The sequence below is a fragment of the Hyperoodon ampullatus genome, assembly GCF_949752795.1.
Source record: "Hyperoodon ampullatus genome assembly, chromosome: 2".
In the NCBI taxonomy this organism is placed as follows: domain Eukaryota; kingdom Metazoa; phylum Chordata; class Mammalia; order Artiodactyla; family Ziphiidae; genus Hyperoodon; species Hyperoodon ampullatus.
The window spans coordinates 45,630,381-45,657,304 of record NC_136915.1 but is presented as its reverse complement, the minus strand read 5'-3'; the positions used below and the strand labels follow the sequence as shown (position 1 = coordinate 45,657,304).

General features: G+C 42.2%; 1 protein-coding gene across 2 annotated transcripts; it reads right to left on the bottom strand.

The window, feature by feature from the left end:
- Window positions 1-551: 551 nt before the first annotated feature.
- CPT2 (carnitine palmitoyltransferase 2) lies at window positions 552-24,969 on the bottom strand (the record flags this gene model as incomplete). 2 transcript variants are annotated; one of them, XM_079698366.1, is made up of 5 exons in its annotated part: window positions 552-1,477; window positions 2,745-4,049; window positions 10,451-10,557; window positions 12,304-12,384; window positions 24,788-24,969. In XM_079698366.1, 5 exons carry the CDS (start codon window positions 24,937-24,939, stop codon window positions 1,146-1,148), a joined length of 1,977 nt encoding a protein of 658 aa, XP_079554492.1. In that variant the 3' UTR covers window positions 552-1,145. The 2 variants fall into 2 exon arrangements, with proteins under 2 accessions (XP_079554492.1, XP_079554491.1); XM_079698365.1 differs by having other exon boundaries at window positions 552-1,472; window positions 2,809-4,049; window positions 24,788-24,939.
- Between the last annotated feature and the right edge of the window lie 1,955 nt (window positions 24,970-26,924).

The window sequence follows — 26,924 nt, the reverse complement described above, 5'->3', positions numbered from 1 at the left end:
ATGTTTATGTACATTGGCAGCCACAAATGCCTCTCTCTTATCAAACCATGGAGTATGGAGGACCTGGGACCTGTTGGGTATTCACTAAATGGTTAATGAGCAAAGGATGGACAGGGTCAGCTAAGAAAACGTGCAGGAGTGTTTACATGAACTGTAAGGAGGATTAAATGAGATAATACATTGGAAGAGCTTTGTGACTGGTTCATACCAGAATTCAACCCAGCTGTCCAGTAACTTGCTGGGCAAGCCACTAGAAATGCAGGTAAAATTAAACACAAACAAAAACCCTTCCTTTTCAAAACCAAAAGAGAACACGCTTCCTTTTCACGTTACAGCAGTATTCTAACAATAAATTGTTAGAGCAGTAATGTTCTAACAATAAATTCTGTGCTCACTCAATGGAGAGGTTTCAAGTGCAAAATGTACAGAGCAATAATTCTACCTTATTCCATAATTAGCACACAAGATTCAACTGGTAAAAATAAATACACACCAGTTATTAATCTTCATTTGGCTGGAAGAACAGTCATATAGAACTCCCTAAATCCATGGGTATAACCCTTTATTGCAGCAGGACTATCAGAATCGAGCAGTAGTGGTTTACTCCTTAGAAAAATGAAGAGGGTTTTTAAACAAAGGATTTCCCAGGAGAGAGAAGCAAGTTTACAGGAAAGATAAAAGAGCATTTCCTACCATCACCCAAAGAGCCAGGAGCCAATATGAACTTACTATCACCTGAACTTACTACTGGAAAGTTTTTTGTGGGGATTAGGCAATGAGGTTAAACAATCAAAAACAAAAAAACAAAACAAAAAAACCCAAAACCTAAGAGGAACCACCTCTAAGCATGAATTGCATTTTATTTCTGCTTCAACAATAAATACACCTGAGTTATTTTCTAAGTCTTACCTCCTGATCAAATGTCCTTAAAATCGAAATCTCATATTATCTTTAGTTGTGATCTAGTTCCACTTGGAAATTACATGTTTAGCTTTAAAACCACGGTTTTAAAGCTCAAACCTTATAGCACTGGTGCTCAGGCACCTCACAATTAGTTTCATTAGTCACAGAACAGTGGCTACTGGCTACAGAGGCCCCAATTTTCATGTTGATGAAGCAAGAGAGGCTTTTCATCCACCCAGAAGTTAAGATTTGATGGCTTTGCCTTCTAAGGCATCAAACATGCCTTCTAAGGCCTTCTCCACACACTGGAGAAACTCGTGGGCATTGCGGCCTTGGTAGGCAGAGACGTTGCAGCCTATCCAGTTGTCATGAACAGCATATGCAATGCCAAAACCATCAGGGACCACGGGGGCAAAGCCGCCGATGTTCACTGCTGGGCTGCTCAATGTGCTCGTGGACAGGATGTTGTGGTTTATCTGCCTATACGCAGGGTCCAGGTATAGCTCAGGCAGGTCAATCCCTTTGGCTGCTCCCAGGTACCGCAGAGCAAACAAGTGTCGATCAAAGCCCTGGCCTGTCAGAGACAAAATGGAAAACCAGAGTCTAAGAATCTCAGAACTGAAAGGGACCTCACTTGGTAAAACCTCTGACCCATGGTAGGAGCACCTTCACAGCATCCTTGAGAGTGGAAGAAGGGTTTGTTTATCTCTGCATGCACACCTCCGGCTTGCTAACCTCTGGCTCAGTTCATTCTAAAATATTCCTTTTTAAAAAGCCGTGAACAGGGCTTCCCTGGTGGCGCAGTGGTTGAGAGTCCGCCTGCCGATGCAGGGGACGTGCGTTCGTGCCCCGGTCTGGGAGGATCCCACATGCCGCGGAGCGGCTGGGCCCGTGAGCCATGGCCGCTGAGCCTGCGCGTCCGGAGCCTGTGCTCCGCAACGGGAGACGCCACAACAGTGAGAGGCCCACGTACAGCAACAAAAAAAAAAAAAAAAAAAAAAAAAAAAAAGCCGTGAACAGCTGAGCTAAAAATCAGCCTAAAATGCACATGATTTTTAAAATTTTGAAATTGAATCAGTTTAGTCAAACAGTCAAGAAAAGTACGTGGAGAGCACACTATGGACTCAAAAACTAAGGTAAAAGCCAAAGTCCAAATCAAGTGTAAAAGACAAGATTGAGTCAGTGGAACAAAATGGAAGGGGTATTTGACCAGGGTTCTAATCTCCGCTTTCCTGATAATTTGCTGCGTGACCCTGAGCCAGTGGTCTCAGTTTCATACTTATAAAATAGAGAAGGATGAGACTAGAACGTCTTGGAGGTCCCTTTCAGTTCCAGGACTTTGGCTACATGAAAGGACTGGACTGTGTGATCCTCCAGGTCCTTTCTAGGTCTCGAATTTTACTATGAAGAGGCAAAGAACAATGACACTTAGGTTGGGAAGAGCTTCTGAGATGGCCTATTTACAGGCAGCCAATACACTTCAACTCAACTGAAGTGAAGTAAGAGGGGCCGTGGGCTTAGAAATCCTTCGTTGTCAAAAGTGAGTCTGATGACCAATAAATAACAGGAAGAGAGTATGTAACACAGCTGAAAGTGACCTTAAATGAGGACGAAGTTAGATGCATTTCCCCATCCTTGCTTAGGAGGAGAGAATATTCTGAACCCTAATGGCTAGTCTGGCTGTTTGGACTGCTAAGGTAGAAAAAAATAATAATCAGTTGGCAGGTGGATTAAACCTAGTGAAGAGGTGGAAATCAGATGTGGGGTAGAATAGTGCTGAGGCTTACCCCAGTGCTGAAGGCAACAAGACCTAAGGGCATGCTCCCCAAATCCTGTCTCACCCATTGCTGCTTCTTTGGTCAGCTGGTTGTGGTACGTGGAGCACTTGGCCATCATCTGCTGAAGCTCTCCAGCGCTGTGCTTGGAGGGCTCCCTGACAAAGGCCTCAGAGCACCTCTTTGTGAAGATGGAGGCCGGGCGGATGGTCTCGGTGCGGCCGTGCTTGAATGCTGCAGTGCTACAGGACTCATAGGTGGCCACTGTCTGCCCGTACTGTTGCAGGAGGGCCATCTGGAAGGCCAGCTGAGCCACCGAGTCAGGGCTCAGCTTCTGCTTCTTCAGGAATTCTTTGCCTCCTCTCTGAAAATGGATGTAGTCAATGGTGAGGGTTTTCATGGTGGCATCAAATTTTTCCTTAGCAGCGCTAATGCCAGTCTTTAAAGCATCGTTCAGCTTGAAGTTGAGTTTTTGTACGGCGACAGAGGAGTCAGTGTTAGCTGGCTGGCTCCGTGGAGTGATAGCAGGGGCCTGAGTGCTGTCTTTAAACACTTCATTAAAAAACCTGAGCACTGCAACACCATCGCCCCAAGCATGCTCAAAGTGGACAGCAGCAGTGCCATCCTTGGCTATAATGAGGTTAAAGGATTTATCAAACCAGCGGTTTGTGCCGTCACCATGCAGCATGTTGTGCGACAAGTGGACAAGGTCCTTAATGGGGAAGTCATCTAGGCAGAGACAGAATACAGCAGAGTCCACTTTCCTCAGGGTCTCCTCGTTGCCACCACTCACCAGCTTCTGTCTGAGCTCTGCCCAGATGTCCCGGTTCTCACTGGTCAGATATGACAGCGGAAACTCGGGGGCCAGGCTATTGTCTGAGAGAATGTACTTCAGATGAGCCTGGATTTCTGAGGCACTCACAATGTTCCCATCTTGATCCAGGACATCAAAGACATAGAAATGTCCTTTTCTTAGGACCAGGAGGTGTCTGGCCTTGTCATCAGTGAAGAGTTCATCTCGACTGGGTTTGGGTAAACGAGTGGAATTGAAAAGCCGAAAATACTGGGACATATCCAGGGGATATGCATTGACCAAGTAGGCGCCATACCAGGACAGAGAGGAAGGCACAAAGCGTATGAGTCTCTTGAAGGTATCAGTGTCACTTTTGGCAGGGTTCAAGTGGAACACTTCTGGTTCCAAAAGGTCAGCCCGAAGTGTCTTCAGAAACCGGACGGCAGAGACAGTCATGTTGGTTGCTCGGGTGAGCTGGTCGTTGTACTCGGACTTTGGGTCAGGGTTGAATGACACAAATGGATTAAAGTTCAGGACAATGGGGTCTCGAGCAGTTAAGTACATATCAAACCAGGGACCTAAAAAATAAAAATTTAGAAAGAACAATAAAGAGTTAATGCAGTTCCTAAAGATAAAATTTGAGAAAGAAAAAAGGAAAATCAAGCATATTCAGAAGTGACATTAACCTCCAGAGGATGGAATTTTCTGAGTATTTTTTTGCTCTGCAATAATTCATAAATGGTAAATGGGATCATATAATATGTGGTCTTTTGCATCTGACTTCTATCACTTACAATAATGTTTTGGAGGTTCATCCATGCTATAGCATTATCAGTCTTCATTTCTTTTTATTGCTAAATAATGTTCCAATAATGTACCACATTTTGTTTATCCATTCATTTGTAGATGGACATTTGGGTTGTTTCCACTTACTGGTTATTTTGAATAATGCTGGTATGTACAAATTTTCATGTGGACATATGTTCTCAGTTCTCTTGGGGGATATAGCTAGGAGTGGAATTGCTAGGTCATATGGTAAGTCTATGTTTAACCCCCCTTTTTTTTTGACTGAAATTGTTTGATTTTTTTATTAATTTTTTCTTTTTTTATTGAAGTACAGTTGATTTACAATGTTGTGTTAGTTTCAGGTGTACAGCAAAGTGATTCAGTTATACATATACATATACCTAGCCTTTTTCAGATTCTTTTCTATTATAGATTATTACAAGATACTGAATATAGTTCCCTGTGCTATACAGTAGGTCCTTGTTTATCTATTTTAGATATATTAGTGTGTCTCTGTTAATTCCAAACTCCTAATTTATCCCTCCCCCACACCAACCTTTCCCCCTTTGGCAACCTTAAGTTTGTTTTCTATGTCTGTGAGTCTGTTTCAAACATGTTTTGGAAATAAGTTCATCTGTATCATATTTTAGATTCCACACGTAAGTAATATATGATGGTTGTCTTTGTCTCACTTACTTCAGTTTATATGATAACCTCTAGGTCCATCCATGTTGCTGCAAATGGCATTATTTCATTCTTTAATGGCTGAGTAATATTCCATTGTATATATATACCACATCTTCTTTATCCATTCATCTGTCTATGGACATTTAGGTTGCTTCCATATCTTGGCTACTGTAAATAGTGCGGCTATGAACATTGGGGAGCATGTATCTTTTCGAATTAGAGTTTTCTCCGGATACATGCCCAGGAGTGGGATTGCTGGATCATTTGCTAACTCTATTTTTAGTTTTTTAAGGAACCTCCATACTGTTCTCCATATTGCACCTGTTTACATTCCCACCAACAGTCCCTATTCTCCACACTATCTCCAGCATTTATTATTTGTCGAATTTTTTTTTTTTTTTTTTTTTTTTTTGTGGTACGCGGGCCTCTCACTGTTGTGGCCTCTCCCGTTGCGGAGCACAGGCTCCGGATGCACAGGCTCAGCAGCCATGGCTCACGGGCCCAGCCGCTCCGCGGTATATGGGATCCTCCCAGACCGGGGCACGAACCCGTATCCCCTGCATCGGCAGGCGGACTCTCAACCACTGCGCCACCAGGGAGGCCCCCTATTTGTCGAATTTTTGATGATGACCATTTTGACTGGTGTGAGGTAATACCTCATTGTAGTTTTGATTTGTATTTTTCTAATAATTAGCAATGTTGAGCATCTTTTCATGTGTCTGTTGGCCATCTGTATATCTTCTTTGGAGAAATGTCTATTTAGGTCTTCTGCCCATTTTTTTTTAAGATATACAATTTATTTATTTATTTATAAATTTATTTTTGGCTGCGTTGGGCCTTCGCTGCTGCGTGCGGGCTTTCTCTAGTTGCGTCGAGCAGGGCTACTCTTCATTGCGGTGTGCGGGCTTCTCATTGCGGTGGCTCCTCTTGTTGCAGAGCACGGGCTCTAGGCACGTGGGCTTCAGTAGTTGTGGCACACGGGCCCAGCTGTTCCACGGCATGTAGGATCTTCCCAGACCAGGGATCGAACCCGTGTCCCCTGCATTGGCAGGCAGATTCTTAACCACTGTGCCACCAGGGAAGTCCCATTCTGACCATTTTTCGATTGGGTTGTTTTTGATATTGAACTGTATGAGCTCTTTGTAAATTTTGGAGACTAATCCCTTGTTGGTCACATCATTTGCAAAAATTTTCTCCCATTCCGCAGGTTATCTTCTCATTTTTATGGTTTCCTTTGCTGTGCAAAAGCTTTTAAGTTTAATTAGGTCCCAATCATTTATTTTTGCTTTTATTTCCATTACTCTAGGAGACAGATCTAAAAAAATATTGCTGTGGTTTATGTCAAAGAATGTTCTTCCTATGTTTTCCTCTAGGAATTTTATAGTATCTGGTCTTACATTTAGGTCTTTAATCCATTTTGAGCTTATTTTTGTATAAGGTGTTAGAATGTTCTAATTTCATTCTTTTACATGTAGCTGTCCAGTTTTCCCAGCACCAGTTATTAAAGAGACTGTCTTTTCTCCATTGTATATTCTTGCCTACTCTGTTGTAGATTAATTGACCGTAGGTGTGTGGATTTATTTCTGGGCTCTCTAATCTGTTCCACTGATCCATATGTCTGTTTTTGTGCCAATACCATGCTGTTTACATTACTGTACCTTTGTAGTATTGCCTGAAGTCTGGGAAGGTTATGCCTCTAGCAGTGTTCTTTTTCCTCAGGATTACTTTGGCAATTCTGGGTCTTTTGTGGTTTCATGTAAATTTTAGGATTATTTGTTCTAGTTCTGTGAAATTATGTCATGGGTAATCTGATACAGATCATGTTAAATCTGTAGATTGCTTTGGGTAGTATGGCCATTTTAACTATATTAATTCTTCTAATCCAAGAGCATGGTATTTCTTTTCATTTCTTTGAATCACCTTCAATTTCCTTTATCAATGTTTTTATAGTTCTCAGCATATAAGTCTTTCATCTCTTCGGTCAGGTTTATTCCTAGGTATTTCACTTTTTTTGGACACAATTTTAAAAGGGATTGTTTTTTTACTTTGTCTTCCTGATACTTCATTGTTAGTGTAAAGAAATGCAACTGATTTCTCTATGTTAATCTTGTATCCTTCTACCTTACTGAATTCGTTTATCAGTTCTAATAGTTTCTGTGTTCGGGAGTCTTTAGGGTTTTCTATATAGGGTATCATATGATCTACATATAATGACAATTTTACCTCTTCCCTTCCAATTTAGATACCTTTTATTTCTTTTTCTTGTCTGATTGCTGTGGCTAGGACTTCCAATACTATGTTGAATAGAAGTGGTGAGAGTGGGCACCCTTGTCTTGTTCCAGAATTTAGTGGGAAGGCTTTTAGCGTTTCACTGTTGAGTATTAAATTGGCTGTGGGTTTGCCATAAATAGCTTTTATTATATTGCGATATGTTCCCTCTATACCCACTTTGGTAAGAGTTTTTATCATGAATGAATGTTGCATCTTATCAAATGTTTTTTTCTGCATCTACTGAGATGATCATATGGTCTTTGTCTTTTCTTTTGTTGATGTGGTGTATCACATGATTGACTTGCATATCTGAACCACCCTTGTGACCCTGGGATGCATCCAACTTGATGATGGTGTATGATCTTCTTTATGCGTTGTTGGCTTTGGTTTGCTCATATTTTGTTGGAGCCATTCTGGTGGGTAACCATCATTGTGGTTTTGATTTACATTTCCCTAATGTTTATTAATTGCTTTTTCCTCCTCATTCCGTTTCCTTTTTTGACACTTACAGAAATAAAAAACAATAATACCTCACTGGCATTCATGCTGAAATAGAGTAATTGTTAATTCCCACCCCATCAGCTTAGGTTTCTCGTGCTTCATCTCCTTTCAGGGACAACATTCACACCTGTCTCCCTAAAACGGCAAAAAGTCTTCACCATCATTCTGTGTACTATGTACATTACTGCACTCCCTCTTTTAGGAAATGCTTGAAAAGCAATTAGAAATAACTATCAATGTGAGTGAACCACTCCAACTAGCCCTCTGTATTCCTGCGGATGTTTTGCTTGTAAAAATTCCAGAGGCAGTATCTTATCAGAAAATGTGTTTTCAAGGGAAGTTCCTGGTGGGATTAGGAACTTCCTAATCAAATATAGTCTATCTTTGATTCAAGGAAATAGTTTTTACATATAAAGTATTGGGAAAGGATTAATGGACATGAATTTATCTATTATTCATTTGTTGGTCCCTTCATTCCATTTCATTCCTTGCAAATCAGTACTGTGCCAGGCCCTGGCCCAGGGGATATAGAGAGGAATAGGGCATGGACTTTAATTCAGAAGAACTCTGATGAAGGAGACAAATAGAATTAAAACATAATGCAATGCATTAAAATGGGGGCAAGACATATTTGACAAAAGAAGACATGAATTTATGCCTCTGATCCGTTCAGTAAAAGAATTTTAAAGAGACAGAAACCAATAAGGCAAAGAGAATGAGAGAGGAGAAAAGAGCAAATATTAGAAATTGGAAAGCTCTCTAGCCAATTCAAGGAAGCCAACCCTAACCTGGCAGCAGAGAAAGCCAAGAAACAGTACGATTTACACAGCAGAACCCCCAGAGGGCTCAGGAAGTAGCAGCCTAGATATATCTGGTTGAAGGGCTGTTTAATTAGACCCCCACCCCACACCCCAGATTCCCTCCCCACTCCAATAGGAGACTTAAGTTTTACTCACTGGAGAAAGTAAAATTGGGGGACATAAGTTACATATGAGAGCTCAAGCCTTCTTCCCTTATGCCACTCCTACAACAGCAGCAAACAGGAAAATACCTTTTGGCAGTTTACTGGAAAAGCCTTCCCCGGGAGTCTAACCCAAAGACACCAACATTAGGGGCACCCCGAGGAAATGGCTTAGCTGATCACATTACAGTGAAGCTGTGACTGACAAGCACACCCTCATCTACAGAGCTTCCCACAACTTTTAAATATCTCATTCAGATCTAAGACAACAGAGAAGGATTATGAAACATCTGAAGAAAGAAAAGAGGGTAAAACAAACCAGCAAAAAGCAAATTCGAGACAGACTATGAAGGAAGATGAGAATTAAAAAAAAAAAAAATCCCAGGTAAATTATTAAGCATGTAGAAAGCAAAACAAAAGAAAGTATAATTATTAACTTCAGAGAAAACAAAGTTCATATGGGAAAGGAAAAACAATTCCAATGTGCTACACAATTCAGCTGACAATAGTGTTTACATGATAATAGTGTAAACACTAGGTATTGAGCAAATGAAAATTACAAATAACTATACTGTGACAATGAGGGGATGGAAATGTGGTGAGGATATAAGAGACTGCTAAATCCTAATCTTTTACAGTGAGACATCAATAGATAATGCCTAAAACTACAAAAGATGCATTAATATGAGTAAGTAATTTAGAGAATGGGGGAAAATGAGAAGTGAGAAATTAGGGCAAGGTCAGGAAATTTCTGTTTCTCCTAACAAGCCTGAGAAAACTATTTGATTCTTTAAACTATATGTATGTATAACCTTATTAAAAATATAAACTGAGTTAAAAGAAGTGCTGTAGGAACAGAGGTGGAAGCAACCAACTCTGAATGGGAAGAAGGGCTGAAAGGTTTCATAGAAAAATCATCCTACCTGATCTGTTTTTTTTTTTTCAATTGAGATGTAATTGACATATAACATTATATTAGTTTCAAGTGTACAACATAATGATTTGATATTTGTATATACTGCAAAATGCTCAGCACAATAAGTCTAGCTGACATCCATTACCATACATACTTACAAAATTGTTTTTCTTATGAGAAGCTTTAAAATCTATACTCACAGCAACTTTCAAATATACAATACAGTATTATTAAATATAGTCACCAGGTTATACATTACATCCCCAGGACTTACTTATTTTATAACTGGAAATTTGTACCTTTTGATCCCTATCTCCCATTTTGCCTAGCCCCTGTCCTGAACCTCTGATAACCACCCTAACTGGGTCTTAAAGGAAGAATTTGCCAGGTAAAAAATGGTGGGGCAAACAACATGGATAAAGGCACAGAAGAATGAAAGACTAACGAGTTGAGGGAAGGAGTTGTTCAGTTTTGCTGAAGCATGGGTGTGTCAGGGAGGATGGTAAGAGATGAGGCTGGAGTGGGCAGTTGGGCCAGACCGTGAAGGACCTAGAATGATACACACAGGACACAGGACTAAATCCTGCATTCTTTACAGACAGAACCAGTGATGAGGTTCTGTCTTGATCCCACCTACAGAGCAGGCAAGCTACTGCTCGAGCATGGACTCCAGGCAGCACCTCAGTGGAGGATGAACTCACTCAACCCTAATGTTTACCTCAGGAAGAGAGGATGAGATAACACTTCAGTGCTGGTCTCACCAAAAATATCTGTGAGATTAAAACAGGAGAGAAGATGACTTGCTTTCCATTACGGAGGGCTCTGGAAATATCAAGCCCACAGCCCTGCCTACCCACCTGAAATGTAGCTCGTATGTTTATTCTGCTTGTCCTGAGCGACCAGCTGCTTGTGCAGTTCTTTTCCAATCCCATTTTCAAAACTCTTACACAATTGTTCCGTTTTCCTTAAATGTTCAAGAAAAGATAGAATCAAACCATGGCAAGGAATAGATGATTTTTATTTATTTATTATTATTTTTTTAACATCTTCATTAGAGTATAATTACTTTACAATGGTGTGTTAGTTTCTGCTTTTATAACAAAGTGAATCAGCTATACATATACATATATCCCCATATCTCCTCCCTCTTGCGTCTCCCTCCCACCCTCCCTAACCCACCCATCTAGGTGGTCACAAAGCACTGGGCTGATCTCCCTGTGCTATGCGGCTGGGGAATAGATGATTTTTATTCATGGCCAAGAACTCATCACAGAACTTTGGGTCCCCAATAGCATATCCCTAGAACCAGGGACTGAGATCAGAAAGTACCTCTGGTCAGAAGAACAGGAATCAATCTAAACAGATAAATCTAGGATATCTTAAAATGATTGATTAGGAAGGTGAATCCACATCTCATAAGATAATGTGTAATCTAGGAGGCATGGAGAAAATGATATAAGCTTTGGAGCCAAGAAGAGCTAAGTTTGAATTCTAGCTCTGTTACTTTCAAACTGTATAACCGTGGACAAGTTACTTGATCTCTCTCAGTCTCAGTTTCTCTATATGTAAAATAGAGATAATATACCACCTTCCATGATTTTAAAAATATTTATAGAGCTAAGGATTTAGGATAGTTTGAAACATAATACTTAGTAACAGGTAGCTATTACATCATTACCATGTCAATAGAAGCTTCAAGTCACTAATGTGGAATATTTAGAGGACTACATTATGAATGGTTCATCTTTTTTTTCCAGCACTGTCCATTGAAGGACTCCGTGATTCTAATGAGAAGGCCAGTTATTTGCACAACAAATTCCCATTGTGGAAAAAGAGTACTATACCAGGATACAAGAGCTTGATGGAATACGCTTTTTAACAATATCCAATATTATTTTCCAATTCCATACTGAATTAGTTTCCTAGGACTGCCATAACAAAGTACCACAGACTGGATGGCTTAAGACAACAGAAACTTATTCTCTCACAGTTCTGGAGGCTAGAAGTACAGAATCAAGGTGCTGACAAGACCATATTCTCTCTGAAGACTCCAGTGGAGAATCTGTTCCAAGACTTTCTCTTAGCTTCTGGTGTTACCAGGTATCCTTGGCATTCCTTGGCTTGTTAATCCACTCTAGTCTGCCTGTCCTCACATGGCTGTCTCTGTGTCTCTCCTCTTCTTATAAGTATACCAAGCATATTGGATTAAGGGCTCAGCTCTCTCCAGTATGACCTCATCTTAATTAATTACATCTGCAACTACCCTATTTCCAAATAAGGTCACATAATGAGGTTCTCAAAAGGGAATGAATTTGGAGGGCACACTATCCAACCCAGTACATATGCTCACCAAGCAAACTTCTGGTCTGCCACATGCTCTCCTTAATGAACCTCCCTACCAAGAGCACATGCCCCCTGTAAATGGTACCAGCTAGCCGACCAGGTAACACCCACCAAGATAGCACAAATTTGGCATTCTGGCTTATAAACCATTGCCAGTTGAGTCTAGTTAAAGAGACTCTCACCTCAGGGCTTGGTCAGCCCTTCATGAGTGAAAATCTATTTCCTGAACTCGCAAATGTAAAGACTAGGTCCTAGGTGCCTGGTGACCCAATCAAATCACAGACACTCCCTGAAACTTGGTTCACCAGCACTTGCCAGCCTCCCCTGAGCCACCCATCCATGGCCATTCAGGGTTCTCAGCTTTTACCTGAACTGGCCATCATCCAAGAGAGGCTTCTGCGCACTGAGGTATCTCCTCATGGTGTCTTCAAGTTTGGGAATAGGCAGCCTGAGAAGAAAGTAAGGTCAAGTGTAAGGGTGACAATCTGTGGAAGAGGTTAACTAGCTTCCCAACCCAAACTAACCAATAATTACTGGATAATTAACTTCTTTCCAAAAAAACAAACAACAAAAGGAAGCCACTTACAAATGAGAATAGATGAATTTAAGTACAATTGGTAGCTCTTTTTTTTAAGTAAAATAATAACTTTTTAATGTATTAATGATGAATTTCATAAGCTGAATTATGAAACATACTAACAGATTCAAAATGGGGAAGCAGAAGCTGCCCGAAAATTCTTGTTTCCTGTCACAGTTATAAAACCTGTGTTAACCCTACACTGGTACTGATTTTATTTCTATCCTTAGTTTGAACGACTGTCTTTTTCTCTCCCAAGATGAAAAAAAACTTCTATTTTTAAATTTTCTAGTGTATTTTATGACAGAGAATCATACAAAAGGGAAACACAGGTCTGTCCAATGGGCCAGCCAACCATGGGATCGACCATCAAGCCATGCCCAGCTCACCAGGAGTCCTGTGAGGAAGAACCAAATCTTCCTCCGTGCTTACTTACTCATCATTCTCTACCAGTGGATTCCCAATGACAGCTATGGCAATGAAGTTACAGGTCCACAGTGAAATGAAAACACCAGGGGTATGTCGTGAGGCATACTTTTTTTTTTCATGTTAATAATTTTATTGAAAGATATATCCCCTAATACCAAAACTTAATCCAAGTTTGTTAGGTTACCTCTGCCAACTCAAAATTAACACTGATACACTCAAAATATCTAAATATAGCAGCCATTTAGGAAAACTGAAAAGTTATCCATAAAACACAGTTTAAGACCTTACTAATAAGATACACTGTAGTTCTTCAGTTTATTTTTCAATGCATGTTTATCCAAAATACAATGTCAAAAAATAAATCTGAATTTACAGCCATCATGGACTTAGGCTGCACTGAGTAACCATTCACAACACTGTAACACTGTAGGTCCCCTTACATGGACTTATGCAGAAAATCTGTAACACTAGCTCAGCTATCTCATAAGTACAAAGTTACCTACTTACCTTTCTCAAGACTTTGTTTTGATACAGTAGGGACATTAAGGAAATTTTACCTTCTTTTTAAACAATTCTAAATTAGAGGCAATGGCAGTTTTGTAAAAGCAGTCCTTATCCAAAAGATTCTGGAGTGTTAACTCTAGCTTGGACTTACTTTAGTGGGGTAAAGTAAGTTTTCAGAGTGATGATTTATTTTGGAGTTATTAGTACAACAAACTGAATTTTCTCAATGGAACTAAATTACAGCAGTATAGATTCTACAAAAAAATTTTTATCATGGATACAAAGTCACCTGTTTTCTATAAAAATTATCAAAGATCACTTAATGAATATGCTAAACTTACCAAGTCTATATTTTTGCCTTCTATAAAATACCCTCATTGTAAATGTCAAATAACAACATAGTCCATATCACTGGATTATCTGATACTTGCAGAAGATGGCCATAGTTGTGAAGTTACTGGTTCACAAGGAAATAAAACAAACATGGATAGTACAGTGAGCTTTTCACAAAGCTAAATTTGCTTACATGAAAAGTCTGTTCTTAATTCTGAGATTGTCCCACCTCCCCCTTTTTGGGTGAGAGTCATTAAAGGTCTTTTTTTTTTAAGAAATAATGTTGATAACAGTATTTTCCCCTATAATTTTACTGATCTGTGAAATCTAAAAGTATAAGAACTACTGACGGTGAAAAGACAAGGACATTTGGAATCGGACCTAGGCTTAAGTCCCAGCTCTGTCACTTAATCTGTCTGATATGGTTATAGGTGGCAAATTACTTCATGTCCCTCAGACTCCATTTCCTGCCTCACAGGAAGTTGGAGAGAAGAACTGCCTCACAGAGAGATCTGAAATCCTGTCAAGTTCCAGCCCCACCCAGCACAAGTCTATCACCAGCACAGCTGGTATATGGAGAGGTTAGGTTCACAGTCTTTGGACTCTCACAGATAACTCAGAGTTTGCATCCAGGATTCTGTCACTTACTATCTAGGTGATTTTGGGCAAATTCTTACCTCTCCAGCCCTTCTTCCTCCATGTGTTAAATATTAGCTCACTGGACCATTATGAGGATTAAATGAAATAAATATATAAAGAACTTAATAAGGTACCTGACATATAGTAGGCACTAAACATATAGCACATATGGAATGTGTATTTGTAGAACCCAGATACCTATTGATATCTATAGACAGGTCCTTCCATCTCCTTTTCATTTCCCTCCTGGCTTCCTGCTTCCCTCCTCTTTTGACACCTCCCACCTTAGGCACAAACCCTGTCCCCAGCCATTCCCTTCCACCCACTCGGCAACATCCAGTTTAATAACATAGCTATTATTCTTCACAAGCCACCTCCACTCTATCTTGCAGAACCCCCATTCCATTCTGAATAAACTACCCTACATTCTATAACTTCTTCTCCAGAACTTCTTCTATCTCCTCACCTTTCTCAAAATCTGACTATTCTGTAAATACCACTTGCCTTCAGATTTCTCCTCAAAGAAAGCCACTCCCCAACTTCTAGGAAGGACCAACACCCTCCTAACCTCCACAATCTGCCATCAACATCAAACACGTTTCTTTTCTCTCAAATCTAATTGTACCACCTTCTCCCCATCCTCATCTGTTATCCACTCCAAGGAATGCTGGGTTAGTAAACCAGCTCTCTGGTGGGTAGGGGGTGAAGCCCTGATTTGTAGCATTTACCAATTTCTGTAAATCTCCCACCATGGCCAAGTTCAAGATACCAACATGATGTCACCGAATGTGGAGCTGGGAAGAAATGCAGAGTTGGCTCGCATGATTAGGGTGATGTATAGAGAGGGGAGCTCACCACTCATTAGGATTCTTCCTCTGAATCCCCTTTTCTCACCTCCACTGGCACATGGGCTGGCACAGAATAGGTACTCAATGTGTGTTAAATGAATTAGTTGATTACCTTCCTTTACCCCCCTATGCACCCCAGGACCCTATATTCTTTTCTATCATTTTTAGTGGCATTTATGTATTTATGTCTCTCTTCCCCATCAGACTGCAGACCATGAGATCCTTTAAGGATGCAGAAGATGGAGTTAGAGATTCTCTTCTCCCATCCTGTTGGTTTTGACATCTTCTTCTGATTCTCTTTTCCTCCATTACGTCCTCTTGCCCTAAAAGTGCCAGTTTTCTCAAGACTGGCTCCTCTGCCCTCTTCTGACTGGATACTCCATCGGTGATCCCCCCTGCTCTGACAGAATCAACTCTGACACTTACACAGGCTCTTCCAAGCAGGCAACGAGGAAGAAAACTGAAGGTATGCAAAGGAGCATAATCCTGTCAACTGTGGATTTGTTCTTTGTTTAGGGACAGTGTGCTATGCTGGAAAAGCCTAAGCTTTGAAGCCAAACAAACCCAAGTTCAAATTTTAAACAAGTCACTTTTCAGAAAGTAGACTGATGGTTACCAAGGGTGTTGGGGGGATGGGGAATGACTGCAATGACGGGGAGAGGTGATGAATTAGATAGTGGTGATAGCTGCACAACGCTGTGATTGTATAACCCTCCCCCATGGAACTGTACACTTTAAAAGCAGGAATTTTACCAGTGCACAGGCACTAGACCCAGGACCCCCAGGGCCCTGCAGCCAGAGACCACAGGACCCAGATGCGCCCACCAGTGAGTAGGCACCAGCCCTCAAATCCCTGACCTGTCCACCAGTAAGCCTGCTCTAGCCTCAGGACCAGCCTACCCACTTAGCTGGTGGACACCAGCCCCAGGGCAACAACAGTCCCTCAGCTGGAGGACCCAGCTCAGACTCCAGCAGGCCAGCAGCACCTGCCCTGGGACTAGTTGGGCCCTGGCCTCATCCACCAGCAGGCCAACACAAACTTCGGGACACCCTTGACCCCGCAGCCAGCTGTGTCAGGAGCCAGCCCCATCCACCAGCTGTCCAACACCAGATCTGGAACCTCTGGGCCCCCTGGGCCCTGCAGCTAGACCCCAGGAATTGATTCTGCCCACCAATGAGCCAGAACTAGCCCTGGGACTCCCGGAGCTCTGCAGCCAACCACCTTGTGACCCGGCCCAGCCAACCGGCAGCCGGCAGCCTCTGCACACAGCAGGGCCTGGCAACCAACCAGACCAGGGGACAACCAAGCCTATCAGACTGCCCATGGTAGTTAGCCTACCACAGGAGAAGGGCCCACGCAGTCCACGTTAGGGGAACCCCTAGAGCATACAGCTCTGGTGACAAAAGAGGAGTGCAATACTGGGATGCATAGGACATCTCTTACAAAAGGCCACTTCTCCAAGATTGGGAAACATAACCAACCTACCAGATATACAGAGATAAAAACAGCAAGATAGGCAAAATGAAGTGACGAAGGAACATGTTCCAAATGAAGGAACAACATAAAACCCCAGAAGAAGAATTAAGTGAAGTGGAGACAGGCAATCTACCTGAGAAAGAGTTCAGGGTAATGACTGTAAAGACGATCATAGAACTCAGGAGAAGAATAGATACACAGAGCAAGAAGTTAGAAGTTTTTAACAAAGACTTAGAAAATATGAAGAACAATCAAACAGAGATGAAGAATACACTAACTGAAATGAAAAATACACTAGAAGGAATCAACAGTAGACTAAATGATACAGAGGAACAGATCAAATGAGCTAGAAGACAGGGTAGTGGAAATCACTCATGCTGAACAAAAAAAAGAAAACAGAATGAAAAGAAATGAGGATGGTTTAAGGGACCTCTGGGACAATATCAACTGTACTAATATTCACATTATAGGGGTCCCAGAAGGAGAAGAGAGAAAGGAGCAGAGAACATATTTGAAAACATAATAGCTGAAAATGTCCCTAACATGTGAAAGAAAACAGACATCCAAGTCCAGGAAGCACAGAGAATCCCATACAGGATGAACCCAAAGAGGAACACATCAAGGCACATTGCAATTAAATGGTAAAAATTAAGCATAAAGAGAAAATATTAAAAGCAGCAAGGGAAAAGCAACAAGTTACTTAGAAGGGAACTCCCATGAGGTTATCAGCTGACTTTTCAGCAGACTCTGCAGGCCAGAAAGGAGTGGCATGATATATTTAAAGTGATATAAAAGAAAAACCTACAACCAAGAATACTCTACCCAGCAAGGCTCTCATTCAGATTTGATGGAGAGATCAAAAGTTTTTCAAACAAGCAAACCTAAAAGAGTTCAGCACCACCAAACCAGCTTTGCAAGAAATGTTAAAGGGACTTCTCTAAGCAGAAAAGAAAAGGTCATAAGTAGAAACATGAAGATTAGAAAAGGAAAAAGCTCACCAGTAAAGGCAAATATACAAAAAAGTTAGATCATCAACCACATACAAAGCTAGTAGGAAGGTTAAAAGAAAAAAGTGGTAAACTCATCTATAGCCACAATAAGCAGTTAAGGGATACACAAAACAATTAGATCTAAAATATGATGTCAAAAACCGTCATCATGATATGAAAGGACAGTATAAATGCAGGGTTGTTAAAATGCATTTGAAATTAAGAAACCAGCAACTAAAAACAATCATGTATATACACAGATGGCTATATTTAAATCTCACGGTAACCACAAAACAAAAATCTATAATTGATAACACGCAGAAAAAAGAGAAAGGAACCCAAAGGTAAGACTAAAGACTGTCACCAAATCACAAGAGAAGAGGACAAAGGACTAATAAAGGAACAAAAAAGAACTACGAAAACAATCTCAAAACAATGAACAAAATAGCAATAAGAATATACATATCGGGACTTCCCTGGTGGCTCAGTGGTTAGGAATCTGCCTGCCAATGCAGGGGACACGGGTTTGAGCCCTGGTCCGGGAAGATCCCACATGCCATGGAACAACTAAGCCCATGCGCCACAACTACTGAGCCTGCGCTCTAGAGCCCGCGAGCCACAACTACTAAGCTGGCACGCCACAACTACTGAAGCCCGTGTGCCTAGAGGCCGTGCTCCACCACAAGAGAAGCCACCGCAATGAGAAGCCCACGAACCACAACAAAGAGTAGCCCTCACTTGACACAACTAGAGAAAGCCCGTGCACAGCAACGAAGACCCAACACAGCCAAAAATAAATAAATAAATAAGTAAATATTTTAAAAAAGAATATACGTATCAATAATTACTTTAAGTGTAAATGGACTAAATGCTCCATTCAGAGACACAGAGTGGCTGAATGGATACAAAAACAAGACCCATATATAAGCTGCCTACAAGAGATTCATTTCAGATCTAAAGACACACACTGATTTGAGGGGATGGAAAAAGATACCCTATACTAATGGAAATCAAAAGAAAGCTGGGGTAGCAATACTTATATTAGACAAAATAGACTTTAAGACAAAGATGGTTACAAGAGACAAAGAAGGACACTACATAATGATCAAAGGATCAATCCAAGAAGGTATAATAATTTTAAATATATATGCACCCAACATAGGAGCACCTAAATACATAAAGCAAATATTAACAGACCTAAATGGAGAAATTGACAGTAACACAGTAATAGTAGGGGAGTTTAACACCCCACTTACATCAATGTACATCATCAAGACAAAAAATCAATAAGGAAACACTGGCCTTAAAATACACGTTAGACCAGAGAACCTAACAGATACATAAAAAACATTCTACCCCAAAACAGTAGACTACACTGCTCCAAGTACACATGGAACACTGTTCAGGACAGGTCACAAAACAAGCCTCAAAACAAGCCAGGCCATGAAACAAGCCTCAGAAAATTTAAGAAAACTGAAATCATATCAAGCATCTTTTCCAGCCACAATGCTGTGAGACTAGAAATCAACTACAAGAAATAAACTGAAAAAAACACAAACATGTGGAGGCTAAACAATATGTTACTAAACAACCAATGGATCACTGAAGAAATCAAAAAGGAAACAAAACATACCTGGAGACAAATGGAAAAAAACCCACAATGACTCAAACTTCATGGGATGCAGCAAAAGCAGTTCTAAGGGGGAAGTTTATAATGCTATAAGCTTACCTAAGGAAACAAGAAAAATCTCAAATAACCAATGTAAACTTACACCTAAAGGAACTAGTGAAAGAAGAACAAAACACTAAGTTAGTAGAAGGAAAGAAATCATAAGGAACAGAACAGAAGTAAATGAAATAGACTAAAAAAAAATAGAAAAGATCAATGAAAATAAGAGCTGGTTCTTTGAAAAGATAAACAAAATTGATAAACTTTAAGCTAGACTCATCAAATAAAAAAGAGAGAGGGCCCAAATTAATAAAATCAGAAATGAAAAAGGAGAAGTTATAACTGATGCCACAGAAATACAAAGGACCGTAAGAGATTACTATGAACAACTATATTCCAATAAAATGGACAACCCAGAAGGAATGGACAAATTCCTAGAAATGTACAATCTCCCAAGACTGAACCAGGAAGAAACAGAAAATATGAATAGACCAATTAACAGTAATGAAATTTAATCAGTAATTTAAAAACTCCCAACAAACAAAAGTCCTGGACCAGATGGCTTCACAGGTGAAATCTACAAAACATGTAGAGAACAGTTAACACCCATCCATCTCAAACTATTCCAAAAAAACTGCAGAGGATGTAATGCTTCCAAACTTATTATAAGAGGCCAGCATCATCGTGATACAAAAAACAAAGATACCACACCAAAAAGAAAATTACAGGCCAATATCACCAATGAACATAGATGCAAAGATCCTCAATAAAATATTAGCAAACCAAATCCAACAATACAATAAAAAGATCATGCAGCCTGATCAAGTGGCATTTATCACAGGGACGCAAGGATGGTTCAATATCCACAAATCAATGTAATACATCACAATAGCCAATTGAAGAATAAAAGCTTTACAATCATCTCAATAAATGCAGAAAAAGCTTTTGACAAAATTCAACATCTATTTATGACAATACTCTCCATAAAGTAAGTACAGAGGAAACACACATCAGCATAATAAAGGTCACATATGATAACTCCAGAGCTAACACATACTCAATGATGAAAAGCTGACAGCATTTCCTCTAAGATTAGGAACCAGACAAGGAATTCCGCTCTTGCCCCTTTAATCAGCATGCTATTGGAAATCCTAGCCACAACAATCAGACAAGAAAAAGAAATAAAAGGAATCCAAATTGAAAAGGAAGAAGCAAAACTGTCAGAGTTTGCAGATGACATGATACTATGTCATAGAAAACCCTAAAGACACTATTAAAAAACTACTAGAGCTCATCAATGAATTCAGTAAAGTTACAGGACACAAAATTGATATACAGAAAGCTGTTGCATTCTACATGCTAACAATGAACTATCAGGAGGAGAAACTAAGGAAATAAGCCCATTTACAATCGCATCAAAATGAATACCTAGGAATAAATCTAACTAAAGAGGTAAAAGACCTATAAGACACTGAAGAAAGAAATCGAAGATGACACAAACAGATGGAAAGATATACCTTGTTAATGGATTGGAAGAATTAATATTATTAAAATGACCATACTACCCAAAGCAGTCTACAGATTCAATGCAATCCCTATCAAAATACCAATGTCATTTTTCACAGAACTAGAACAAATAATTTTAAAATTTGTATGGAAACACAAAAGACCCCCAAATAGCCAAAACAATCTTGAGAAAGAAGACAAGAGCTGGAGATATCACATTCTCTGACTTCAGACCATACTACAAAGCTAGCATAATCAAAACACTACGGTACTGGCACAAAAACAGATGCATAGATCAATGGAACATAAGAGAGAGATCAGAAATAAAACCACACACTTATGGTCAATTAATCTATGACCAAGGAGGCAAGAATATACAATAGAGAAAAAAACAGTCTCTTCATTAAGTGGTGCTGAGAAAATGGAACAGCTATGGGTAAAAGAGTGAAATTAGGGCTCCCCTGGTGGCGCAGTGGTTGAGAATCCGCCTGCCGATGCAGGGGACACGGGTTTGTGCCCCGGTCCGGGAAGATCCCACATGCCGCACAGCGGCTGGGCCCGTGAGCCATGGCCGCTGAGCCTGCGCGTCCAGAGCCTGTGCTCCGCAACGGGAGAGGCCACAACAGTGAGAGGCCCGCGTACTGCAAAAAAAAAAAAAAAAAAGCAAATAAACAACCTGATTTAAAAAATGGGCAGAGGGACTTCCCTGGCAGTCCAGTGGTTAAGACTCCGTGCTTCGGGACTTCCCTGGTGGTGCAGTGGTTAAGAATCCACCTGCCAATGCAGGGGACATGGGTTCGAGCCCTGGTCCGGGAAGATCCCACAAGCTGCAGAGCAACTAAGCCCGTGCGACACAACTACTGAGCCTGAGCTCTAGAGCCCGCGAGCCACAACTACTGAGGCCACGTGCCACAACTACTGAAGCCCGCATGCCTAGAACCTGTGCTCCGCAACAAGAGAAGCCACTGCAATGAGAAGCCCGTGCACCGCAACGAAGAGTAGCCCCTGCTCGCCACAACTAGAGAAAGCCCGCATGCAGCAACGAAGACCCAACACAGCCAAAAATAAATTAATTTTAAAAAAATCAAATCTGACTCCTATCTCATGACTGTAACCACCATGAGATGCTGCTTGCCACTTATCCATTATATCATAACTGTTTATCTGTTAAATCTCCCCCACTATACAGTAAGCTCCTCACCATGACTGACTGGTCTCCAAATCCCTATTAATAAATGTTTATCAAATTAATAATGTGAATGTGTAGGTCAGGTTGTTCCACCCTTTCTCTCCTTCAGACTTGCAGTTTTATATTGAGATTAACGGCTCAGTGTGTATAAATAGAACCCTAAAAAAAACACCTAACTGAACTGTACACCTAAAAATAGTTAAAATGGTAAATTTTATGTTTTGTATATTTGACTACACTGAAAAAGAGCAAAGAAAAAAACATAACACCTAAAAACCAAGCAAATGATAGTGCAAAGCTTCCTAGAGGAAAGCAAGTCCAAAGCCACTTGAGTAAAAGGCAGTGATATAATAGGAAAAGGAAGAGGTAAGGAGGAAGGGAGATCCAATTGGACCACTTAATACTAAGGGACTAGTCCTTCCCATGCCAACTAATAAGGACAGTTCCCTATTTTGGCATCTTATCTCACTCTAGCCTCACAATAGCCCTATGAATTGTGTGTTCTGTTCCTACCTTACAGGTAAGAACTAGGGCTCAAAGAGGTTGACTGAATTGCCTGAAGCTATACAGAAAGAGTATCAGATCCGGAATCTGAAACTTAAGTTCTACCAGACTTCAAAGCCAGGGCTTTTCACCAAGTGTGACATCAAAACGAGTGTGAGGGCTTCCCTGGTGGCGCAGTGGTTGAGAGTCTGCCTGCCGATGCAGGGGACACGAGTTCGTGCCCCGGTCCGGGAAGATCCCACATGCCGCGGAGCGGCTGGGTCCGTGAGCCATGGCCGCTGAGCCTGCGCGTCCGGAGCCTGTGCTCCGCAATAGGAGAGGCCACAACAGTGAGAGGCCCGCGTACCGCAAAAAAAAAAAAAAAAAAAAAAAAAAAAGCGTGTGAAAGACAATTCATTTTACCTCTCCAGAATCTCAGATAAAAGGAATCTCATCTTATCTAACTTCCAACTTACAGGTGAGGTGGTGGAGGCCTCGGGAGGGAGTCATCATTTAAAGTTATACACAGGTGATGAGCGCTACTGTTTGTAGCTCCAAGATATCTGTGCTGTGGATTGGAGGAAATGATCTTGATATTCCTTGATATTCTTAATATTCTTCCCAGCTTTCCAATTCTAAAATGGAGAAAACCCCTCTGATCTTACACCTGGGTGGGGCCCGGGACTGTCTGAAAGTTAAAGGCCATCTGCTGCTGGGCTTGGCAAGGGAAGACAAGCTGTGTCATTCCTCACCTTTCCCCCACATACTGGCTCAGCTCATAGTCAGGAAGTCAAGGCTTATCTCACAGGCACAGAGAGTTTTTCTTTCTCTTCCCCATCCTCCTGCAAAATTTAAACAGTGGGATTGGGGCTAGATAATCTCATTTTAACTTGTTTTAGATGTTTGCACACTGTAATTTGACAAGAATCCCTCAGATGATACTCCTGAGAGGATGGGGGTGGGCAGTGACAATGGGTTAAGCGGTTCCCGGCTGTAGAGAAAAACAGCAACCTAGTAGTTGGGGTTGATGCCTGTGACAATCTTTGTTCTGTTCATGGGGTAGGGCCTCCAGCCCCTGGACTGGGAGGGAGATCCCTAATGGCAGCTTGGGGAGAAAGGAAGTAAAAAGGCTCTCTGAAACAAACTTGGAACTTGGCACCAGGAACTAACTGGTGAGTAGGTAGAGAAGTTAAAGTTTGGTTTTCGGGGGTGAAGGAATTTAGGGACATTTCTAATATTGGAGGAGACCTGGCAGCTTAGAGTAAGGCTGGGAGTTCAAAGACTGGGCAAACTGGAAGCTGAATTAAAGAAAATACCGGATGAGGGAAGGAGAAGGAAGATGTATGGGAGCTGTGTATCACAGGGGAAGTAGATTCTGGGAGAAGTGTTTTCGAAGGGGGCGGGGGCGTAGCTATGGTGAGGAGGCACAGAATTTGGGTGGGCTCTGTTATTTAATGTGAATAAGATAAAATTTGGGGAGGGGTACTGAGGGTGCTGCCTAGAATTCTGTGAGGGTGGGCTGAAGTTGCAGGGAGTAATGTGGGTTAGGGAGGAGGGTGGGGGGAGTGTTGAGGAAGGTTTGGTAGGGGTGAAAGGTTTCCAGGTGAAGATTGGATTTAGAATGCTGAGGACTTGGAGGGTAACATGAATACTTGAATCTGCTTGGGGGAGGATAGCGTGCTAAAATACAAGAGGACTGGAGGCATGGGGAGCGGGGCTGAGGGTTATGAGTAACAGGTGTGAAAAAGGTGCCGTGCTGGGAGAAATTGAGGGAGAGTACCTATTATGTTTCAGGAACTGACCGATCCATATTCTGTGCAGGAATGCGGGGAGACAACCTAGTTGGAGGGCTAAGGGTAGTGTTGGCGATATGCAGGTTGGACGTTTTTCAGGGAGAAATGTGAGGGACAATTAGATATTTGATTGGAAGTCGGTTTTTTGTAGGAGTTGGAGAAGAGTTCAAGAGAGAAAATCTGAGAGAACAATGGCTGGGGGGAGCGGGGGATTCTGGAAGAGAATTTGGGCATTCTGATGTTCCAGTGCCATGAGATCCTGAAAGTCACAGGATTTTCAGATTGGAGGATGCGGCAGCGTCCCAGGTAAAACTTTAGAGGCGGAAGAGGGTTCAGCAGAATAGGCGTGAGTGGAGAGAGGCTGGGGCCGAACCCCAGCTCGTGTGGACGGCGGGGACCGGGAGGCCGGGCTCACCTGGGCAGACTGTCCTGGTAGTGCATAGTGGGCACGATGCTCAGCTGCAGGTACTGGCCCGGGTCGAAGCCTGTGCTCAGGAGCCGACTGGGGGCTCCCGGGCCAAAGGCGAGGCCCCGGGGCCAGGCTCGCAGCAACAGGCCGGCCACCATCGTCCCGGGAGGCGGCAGCGTCGAGAACGCGGAGAACGCGGAGTTCTAGTTACAGAGACCAGGCCGCCGCCCTCAATGCCCTAGGACGCAGCGTCAGGGATTCGCGTTCAGTTTGTGCTGGTCCGCGGAACAACTTCCGGCCTTCTGGCCCCGCCCACGGAAGGCCTCGCCCGCAGATGGGCCCGCCCGCAAATAGGCCCGCCCATAGGCCCACCGAGGCTCAGAGGGTCCAGCCCACTGCGGGACTGGGACGGCAGTCGCTTCCCGGCGCTATTGATCTCTCTTGTGCTCTCTAGGCGGCAGGAAACCGAGCTCCGAAGCCACACCCTTCTCCTGTTTTGGAACAAGATGGAAACTGAACTGGAGAAAAAGAGAAGCCGAAAAAAACTTTTGGAATCTGATAAATTTGGTCCAGACTCTGTCCCTGGGAGATCGTGGGAAAAAATTTAAACCTCTGTATCCTCATCTGAGAAGTAGAGGTATGATCATTCAACCCAGCCCCCACGTTCCTAGATGTGAAATGAAGCAACTTGGTGTGTACGGTGCCTGGCGCTGTAAGCAGTAAATGGTGGCTGCTGTCGTTACTAGTCACCCGTCACGTTTGCCCAGCAGAAGGTTTTTAACATACCGTGATTAGCCCCGCCGAGCTGCCCTTCGAGCTCACTTGAGCCGGTATTAGAGAAAATGTGTGCAGGAGTTCCCTGGCGGCCCAGTGGTTAGGACCTCCGCGCTTTCACTGTCGTGGGCCGGGTTCAGTCGCTGGTGGGGGAACTAAAATCCCGCAAGCTATGCATCGCGGCAAAAAAATAAATAAATAATAATAATAGAGAAAATGTGTGCAGAAGCCGGAAACCACGGAGTCTCCCATCCAGCCTCCACTTCTGTGCAGAAAACCCTTTTTAGAGCAGGATCCCTTCTGCTAGAACATCCTTTCTCAGTTTGAACATTTCCAAAGACAGGAAGCTCTGCCTCTGGCCCTAGGAAGCCTTCTATGCTCAGTGGACCCCATGAGGCTGCCTGTCCCCACAGATCACCTCCAAGTTTCCTTCCAACTCTGACTCTAAGATTATACAACTTGAATAGAGACCTATCAGCCCTTACCCATCACAAAGCAACCCCACCACACTCCCATTCTTGCTTTCAGCTGCAGTTTAGGATTAAGCAGGCTCTGCTCCCATTTTACAGAAGAAAAGGAGGTATCAAAAGACACAAAATCGTGCTGTCTGGCTTGGGGTACAGAATTCCATTCCAGGAACAGGACCTTCCCCTAGCTTCAGCTCTCACTCGTGGCCCTGTGGGTTTGAGGTAGCCCAGTACATCTGCTCTGTCCCATAACTGACTAAGCAGTGCCAGAAGCTGGAGCACACTGAAAAGAGCACTAGACTGGGAGTCAGGAGACCCGAGTTTTGGTCTCAACTCTATCCTTATCTAGTTAGGTAACCCCTGGTTGAACTGGAAGATCACTAATGAGCCCACACTCATTCAGTGGTGACTACAAATCCCTAAGAACTGAACATGAAACTTAAAAATACTGAATGTCTAATCCTCCTCCCTTGAGGGAAGAACAGACAGCACTGTTTAGACCCAAGTCTAAAACATCAGTGCCATTTGCCTGTAGCATATAGGACCAGAGGGAGAATATCAAATCCTTTCTGAAAAAGCTTACTCCAAATCCAGACAGTTTTCAAAGCCTTGAAGCCTGAGGCAAACATCAGGAGCTGTGTAGAGCTAAGAGGTTCAGAGAACCCGGAAGAAACAGTGAACCTAATAGAAGAGCAGTGGCTCAATTCTAGAGACAGAGGGCCAGGGAATGTGCCCATCAAGTCTAATAGCTGAAGAGGGCCCAAAAGACTTCTGGAGGTGCATGGCCAATAGTAACAAATCTAAACCCTCAGACGGGTGTCCAAGGCCTTTTTCTGGCACCCACCTGGTTCTCCACTTCCCATGATGTCACCCCAAGAACCCTATGCTGTAGTAACACTTAA